Source organism: Quercus robur, chromosome 2 (assembly GCF_932294415.1).
Source record: "Quercus robur chromosome 2, dhQueRobu3.1, whole genome shotgun sequence".
Classification (NCBI taxonomy): Eukaryota; Viridiplantae; Streptophyta; class Magnoliopsida; order Fagales; family Fagaceae; genus Quercus; species Quercus robur.
The window spans coordinates 59,513,982-59,521,562 of NC_065535.1; the positions used below are offsets into that span (position 1 = coordinate 59,513,982).

Here is a 7,581-nt window from a genome sequence, read left to right on the forward strand (position 1 = left end):
CCACAATCTTCACAGGTTGATGCATTTAGGGAAGCTTTGGAGTCTTGTCAACTTCAAGATCTAGGTTACAAAGGATATCCTTTTACATGGAATAATAAGAGATTGGGTGAGGCAAATACTAAAATCAGATTGGATAAAGCCATGGCCAATAAAGATTGGATTGGGAAATTTCAAATGAGCAAAGTTATACACCTATTAGCATATGCTTCGAATCATTTACCAATTCTTTTACATGTTCAATCTTTTGTTCCACAAAGATGTGAGAGAGGATTTAAATTTGAGGAGTCTTGGATACTTATGGAGGATTGTGAAGCTACGGTAAAGGAGGCTTGGGGCGGTGAGCTGGCTGTTGAGCAGGGATTAGCTTCAACCTTGAAGAAAATACAAGCTTGCGGATCGGAATTAATGAAGTGGGGCTCGACAAGAACAACTCTGGATGAAGAAGCTATTAAACAAATCCAAAAGAGGTTGGACAAATTAAATGAAGAGGAGATGATTACTGATAGCAAGGCCGAATACCTAGAGCTGAATAAAAAGATTGATGAGCTTCTCCAAAAACAGGAAATTACTAGGCTCAAAGGTCTAGAATTTCATGGTTGAAGCATGGTGATAAAAATACTAAGTTCTTTCACTCAAAGGCATCATAAAGAAAGAGAAAGAATCATATTCGGGGTATTAAAAATGGCCAAGGGCAATGGGTGGAAGAATTAGAGGAGGTGGTGGCAGTAGCTTCTAATTATTTTGAAAGCCTTTTTCATGCAGGAGCATGTGATCAGATGGAGGAGTGCCTGGCTACTATTTCACAGATGGTGACTGAAGAAATGAAGGAGGCTTTGTCTGGGGAGTTTACTACAGAAGAAGTTAAAGTGGCTTTATTTCAAATGGGACCTACAAAAGCTCCAAGACCTGATGGTATGAACACCCTTTTCTTTAAAAAATTCTAGCACATAGTGGGTGATGATGTTGTTATAGCTGTTTTGGATTTTTTAAATAATGGTAATATGTTGCCTGAGATAAATCACACAAACATAGTTCTTATTCCTAAAGTGGAAAATCCTCAAAAAATGTCTAACTTTAGACCTATAAGTTTATGTAATGTGATTTATAAGATTATGTCAAAAGTCTTGGCAAATAGATTGAAATAGGTACTTCCATATATTATCTCACCTACTCAAAGTGCCTTTGTACCAGGGAGATTGATCACAGATAATGTCTTGTGGCCTATGAAACACTACATACAATGCATGCTAGGAAGAAGGGAAAGAAAGGGACTTTGGCATTGAAATTGGATGTCAGTAAAGCCTATGATTGTGTGGAGTGGCAGTTGCTTCAAGGGATTACGGAAAAGATGGGCTTTTTAGCACTGTGGATAGAGAGGGTGATGAGTTGTGTCACTACTCCAACTTTTTCTATTTTGGTGAATGGTAAACCTTATGGTATGATACACCCATCAAGAGGAATACGACAAGGTGATCCATTATCACCATATCTATTTCTTTTATGTGTAGAAGGCTTTACTGCTCTGTTGGCAAAAGCAAAACTTGGAGGGAGGATTAAAGGGGTTTCTATTTGTAGAGGGGCACCTAGAGTTACTAATCTATTGTTTGCAGATGATTCTTTGTTGTTTTGTCAAGCTATACTGAATGAAGGGCAAGCTATAATGGAAATTCTTCAAACATATGCAAAGGCTTCAGGGCAATGTATAAATTTGGAGAAATCTTTAGTTTATTTTAGTAGTAATACAACAAGCAGTCAAAAAGGCAACAGATTCTGCAGATCTTGGGGGTGAAGGAGGTGGAGAGATTTGAATCTTACTTAGGGTTGCCAACATTGACTGGAAGAGCCAAGTATCATACTTTTTCTTATTTAAAAGACCGAATTTGGAAAAAGCTGCAAGGATGTAAAGGTATGTTGTTATCTAGAGTTGGAAAGGAAATCTTGATAAAGGCAGTGGCCCAATCTATACCTACATATACTATGAGTGTTTTCCAACTTCCTATGAAACTATGTGATGAACTGGATAGTATGTGTGCTAAATTTTGGTGGGGTCAAGTAGGTGATGAAAGAAAAATCCATTGGAAGAGGTGGGATAACTTGTCAACTTCAAAGATGGAGGGTGGTATAAGATTTCGGGATTTGAGAGATTCTAATTTAGCTATGTTGGCTAAACAAGGTTGGAGAATGCTTCAAGGGAATGATTCTTTGTTATACAAGTGTTTTAAAGCAAGATATTTTCCTCGGTCTTCTTTTCTTGATGCCAAAGAATCACCTAGTTGTTCCTATGTGTGGAGAAGTTTGATGGTTGCCCTACCAACTCTGAGATTGGGTTATTGTTGGAGGGTTGGTAATGGGTCTTCAATAAGTGTTGTAGGGGATAGGTGGATCCCTAACCAGCCCACAAATAAAATCATCTGTCCAAGACATGAGTTGGTTGGAGATTTAGCAGTCTCAGAATTGATTGACCCGGAGTTGCATGCATGGAGAAGTGATATGATTATGGCAATGTTTCACAAAGAAGATGCTGAAGCTATATGTAGAATCCCTCTTAGTCGAAGATCTGTTCCAGATTCTATTATTTGGCTGCACAACAAGAATGGTAAGTTTTCTGTTAAATTTGCCTATAAGCTTGCAAGACGGACTCAATTTCATGGAGATAGGGCCAAGGCTTCAAGTGGTTGTGCTGGGAAAAAATTTGGCTGGTTTTGTGGAAGCTTAAAATTCCAAATAAAATTAAAGTATTTGGGTGAAGAGCTTGCCATGACATATTAGCAACATACTACAATCTGTCACGTCGGAGGATCATAACTAAGGAAAAATGTCAATTGTGTACTAGAGAGTCGGAGACAACAACTCATGCATTGTGGGAGTGTGTTGCCGTGCAAGACATATGGGCTGGTAGTATTTCGAAATTGCAGAAAGGGTGCTCTGTTTTTCGTGATACACTTCAGCTAATGGAGTTTCTAGTGGACAGATTATCGGTTGAGGAGTTAGAGCTGTTTTAGGTGCAGGCATGGATTATATGGAACTAAAGAAATTGTGTGGTGCATGGGGAAAAATTGAAGGATCCTAAATGCCTTAACAAGCAAGTAGAGGAGTTCATTCAGGAATTTCAGCAAGCCCAGGTGTAGTTGACAGTCTCTCAGACCGAGCAAATCAGTTCTAAAGTGTGGCAACCTCCACCGCCTGATATATACAAACTTAACTTTGATGCTGCAGTGTTTTCGGGGCTGGAAAGAACAGGGATAGGAGCTATAATTCGTAATGGCAAGGGGGAGGTTATGGTGACAATGTTTGCTATTGGACCGAGTGCAGAAAACAGTGAAGAAGCAGAATTGTTGGCCTGCAGAAGATCCTTGGAGTTTGTTGTGGATGCTGGGTTTACAAGCTTGATAATTGAAGGTGATAATGTCAATATAATACAAGCCATTTCTTCTTTTTGGCAAACAAGCCATTTCTTCATCTTTGCCCAACCATTCCATTCTTGTCTATGTGGTGGATGATATTCGTCATTTGATACATGGGTTATATTGGGCTATACCTAATCAAATTAGGAGAGGAGGGAATACAGTGGCACATGTTCTTACTCAATATGCTAGAAATTTAAATGAGGATTTATATTGATTGGAGGATTCTCCTTCGGACCCCCACCTGCCTTGGTAGCCTTGTATCATGATGCTTCACTATTTTTTTTTTTTTGGTTAAAGTGCAACACTGATGCTTCACTATTATAATTGAATGAAAGTTTCTTTCTAAAAAAAAAAAATGATAAAATTCAAAATGCAATTCTTTTTTAAGGAAAGAAGAAAAAAAAAAAAAAAAAAAAAAAAAAAAAGGTTAATGTCACGAGGACAAGGAGTGGAGACCTCTTTGGACTTTCTCCAACGTATTTAATGGGAAAGCCTACCGAGATTTCTTAAAAGCCCCAAGACGTGTTCTCTCGCACCCTATTGGCTAAAACCAGAGAACCCACTACCCTCAGCTCTAAACAGCCAATCAGAATTGAACAAACAGCAAATTTTTTTTTTTTGGGTCCCTCACTCTGTACATAAGTAGCTAAACGTAAACTTTGGTGAACATTTCACAACTATAAAGATCAGATCAGCATTAATTTGGTGCATCCATATATAAATTTTTGTTCGCCAAGTGTTTGATAAAAGGCCTTGTTTTCTTCAAATTCTAAAGAGACACAGAGACGGAGAAAGAGTGTGATGGGGAAAATAAAGTCTCTGTTTTTCATTGTAGTGTCTATGTTACTAGTCTCAGCATGGATACCAGTCTCCAATGGTTCCAAGAAAGTAGTGGCGAGTGCTAGAAAGGAAGACATTCCGTACATCAAATGCCAGGTCTGTGAAAAGCTCGCAGCACAGTTGTACCACCAGGTTCAGAAGAAGCAAGCTGAGATCGATCCCAAGAAGGTAACTTTATTGTATTTTTTCATCTGGGTTGCTAATTTTTAAGAATCGTGTATGTGGGTTTTTGTTATTGCATTGAATTTGATTTAGTGGTTTTGGTGTGTTGTTGTGTATTTGGGAGGTCAGATCTCAGAGTATCAAATAATTGAGATAACGGAGAATGTATGTAATCTGAAGAAAGCTGAAGCGGATTGGATTTTACTGATAGATATAGTGGAGCAAGGGAATAAGTTGAAGGTAAGAATAATTTATTATCTGGGTTTGTTTTTAGAGCAGTTTGATGAATTGGGTATTTGAAAGTTTGTGTTTTTACTTGGATTTATTAGTTATTGCTTCGGATCTTTGTGCACCTAGTTTGGCAAGAGTATGTTTTTCATCAATGGAACTAATGGGGTTTGTTTGCCTGGTAGGATTTTAGATGGTTTTGTAATTTCTTGATGATAATTCAAGTTTATATTGATGCATTCTACTAACTTTTGTGGGCTAAAAACTTCGTTTTGATTTTCAATGCCTTGACTTGCTAACTTTTTTTTTTCGTCTCTTTTAAGCTGGTGGAACAAGAATCGGAAGGACAATGCAATTCAGAGTGCAAGACTATTGAGCGAGCTTGCCAAGAGGTGAGATTTTAGTACTGCACTTGGTGTGTACATTGTTTGATGTATTGGCAATCTGGTTGCTAATTATGTGACTCGTTACTGGTCATTCGCAATGAATTCTATTCTCTACCCCTCTTTTTTATTTAAAGAAGTAGCTAGATTATGGACAAAATGGAAAATATCTCCTGTTTTCCATTTTTTGTTGATCCTATTTCAACCTTTTCTATTGATAGAGAATTATGAATGGTACAAGGGAGATCCTATGGTCAAACTAATGGAAATTTTGGCACCAAGTTGTTTGCCCCTATGATGGCTCAGGTGGTGCAAGGGTGGAGTGGAGACTGGAGTTTTCTGTTGGGTTTAGGTTAGGTCCCAGGGTCAGATACTTCCAAACAAAACTAAAAGCAATGTTTACCAATCTTTTAATTTACTGTATACCTCTAGATTGTGTCACCTCGTAGATAAATATTATCTATGATTTTTAGCCCCTGCAAATTATTAGACTAACCCCAATTCTGGATTTGTTATAATTATTGCTACTTGGGTATTTTGCAGGTCATGGGGTATTCTGATACTGATGTTGCCGAATATCTATACACATCTAAGCCTCAAATTGATTCATTGGTTAACTTTTTATGCAAAGACCTCACTAAAGCATGCAGTACCAAGCCACCTCCAGTTCCCAAGGTAATTGCATTCTGAACTACATTAGGTGATTTGTTTATGCCTTTCTGAGGAGCATTCTCTGTTAAATAATGCAACATGGATCAATCTTTGTGCTTTTCTTTTCCATCAAATCACATGATTTCATTATTCTATTGCTGTCATGATTTTATGTCTTCAAGATTTGTTGGCTTGGAGGTTTTGGAAAATTGCAGATCATCTTGGAATCTATGGTATATAATATTAAATTAAGTCAGCACACTCTGATTCTTACTACTTAGGAAAGTTTGCTTGCACAATTTTTACACCAATATATTTGACATGGCAGTAGTGCCATTTATTTAATTTCTACATATTCATGAATGCATGGTATGGAGCAACAGTACTGCCATCCTAATTCCAAGATGCGTTAACACCCTTATCATTAATCTGTGGTCTAACCAGGTCATTAGTATTATTTTGAAAGAAGAGGATAGCTTTTTAGTAAAAAAATTTCCAGTAATAATGCGTTTGTACTTGATAACAGAAAATGATGCAAGAGTCCAAATGAAGTCCTCCATAGACAGAGCATATCTTTGCATTAACATATAGCTAATCATTTTTTGTGCATTTGTTATTAAAAATTTTAATTGTTCAGCCTCTTCATATTTGCCTATCTGTGTCACATATGTACAAGCTCATTGTATCCAGCGTTCACATTGCTTGGATACATCAATGTCTCATCATGAACATCAAAAATCTCTCCCTATGATTACATATTTCAACCGCTTTTCCATCACATAGTGTGACATCATTAATGAGATGATTGGCTTTACATAATTGATCAAAGAACTAGATGGTTAAATTTTGTACTGTGCTAAATTATCCTCTTTCTGTTGTCCAGGGTAGGACTCCTGGAGAACCTTTTGTGCCCAAGTCATCCAAAGAGGCTGAGATGGAAAAGATAATGAAATCTATGGAGGTGATTATTTATCATTGCTTAAGACAACGTGCTTTCTTTATATGTTCTCACATTCTGCTTTTCTGTGCTTCAGGGTATGCCAGGAGCTCCTGGCATGAAAATGTATTCGAGAGATGATTTGATGAACATGAATAATTTTGGTGGTGATGATGAAGAAGAAGAAGATGATGACGAGGAGGCACATTTCCCCTCAAATTTGGTACTATGAAAATTTCATCTTTAATTATAGTTTCTACTAAAATATATTGTTGTCATCATTGAAAATAATCCTTTCAAACAGGGCAAAGTTCTGAGGCAGAAAGAGAGTACAAAAGGCGATTGGAAACAGAAGATCACCACAGGAATCACACATGCGAGGGACTCGTTAAAGAAACATGCATACAAAGTCTCCAACCGGGTTAGGCAGTGGTGGAAAGCAAAAAAGACAGCAGGTTCAAAGAATTTGAAGAGCAGCAAGTCAGATCTTTAGCTCTTCACTAATCGTACCATTCTAAGAAGAAGAGTGAGGAATTGCACGATTTTGCTCGTTGTATCAATATCATTTATTAGGCAATACAAAACACAAAAATTTACACTCAGTAGGAAGAAGAAATGATAGCCTATCTTGTTGACCTTTTTGCTGTAGTTCGTCACTTTTGACAATGTCAGTTCTTTTTCACTGGAAAGAACATTTACAATCACAATTGTTAATGTCTGAAGAGCAGAATTATGTTAGGGGAATGATCGTGTTCTTGCAGATTTTTTAAAATATTTGATTTAGCTTGAAAGTGACCCAAGTTCAAGGTTGTCAAAATCGGAATCCTACATAGGATCGTTGAAGGTAGGTGAGACTGTAGATCATAGGATCGGATCGTGAATCATAAGATCCAACATATTTTCAAATTTAAAGCAAAAAACACATTGATAATGACTTTATATGTTGAATAATCACGTAAATTATAAATTTATT

At 37.1% G+C, this 7,581-nt stretch overlaps 1 protein-coding gene across 1 annotated transcript; it reads left to right on the plus strand.

The window, feature by feature from the left end:
- Window positions 1–3,947: 3,947 nt before the first annotated feature.
- On the plus strand, window positions 3,948–7,352 carry LOC126714264 (uncharacterized). Its single transcript, XM_050414334.1, has 7 exons — window positions 3,948–4,415; window positions 4,539–4,649; window positions 4,961–5,029; window positions 5,564–5,695; window positions 6,555–6,632; window positions 6,706–6,831; window positions 6,913–7,352. Exons 1-7 carry the CDS (start codon window positions 4,209–4,211, stop codon window positions 7,099–7,101), a joined length of 912 nt encoding a protein of 303 aa, XP_050270291.1. The 5' UTR covers window positions 3,948–4,208; the 3' UTR covers window positions 7,102–7,352.
- The last annotated feature ends 229 nt before the right edge of the window (window positions 7,353–7,581 follow it).

What these genes read in the sequence shown, in the direction of transcription:
- LOC126714264 (XM_050414334.1), top strand. Translation starts at nt 4,209, where the DNA reads ATGGGGAAAATAAAGTCTCTGTTTTTCATTGTAGTGTCTATGTTACTA. An exon ending in TTGAGCGAGCTTGCCAAGAG is followed by an intron (nt 5,030 to 5,563) that starts GTGAGATTTTAG and finishes GGTATTTTGCAG; the next exon opens with GTCATGGGGTATTCTGATAC. An exon ending in AGCCACCTCCAGTTCCCAAG is followed by an intron (nt 5,696 to 6,554) that starts GTAATTGCATTC and finishes TCTGTTGTCCAG; the next exon opens with GGTAGGACTCCTGGAGAACC.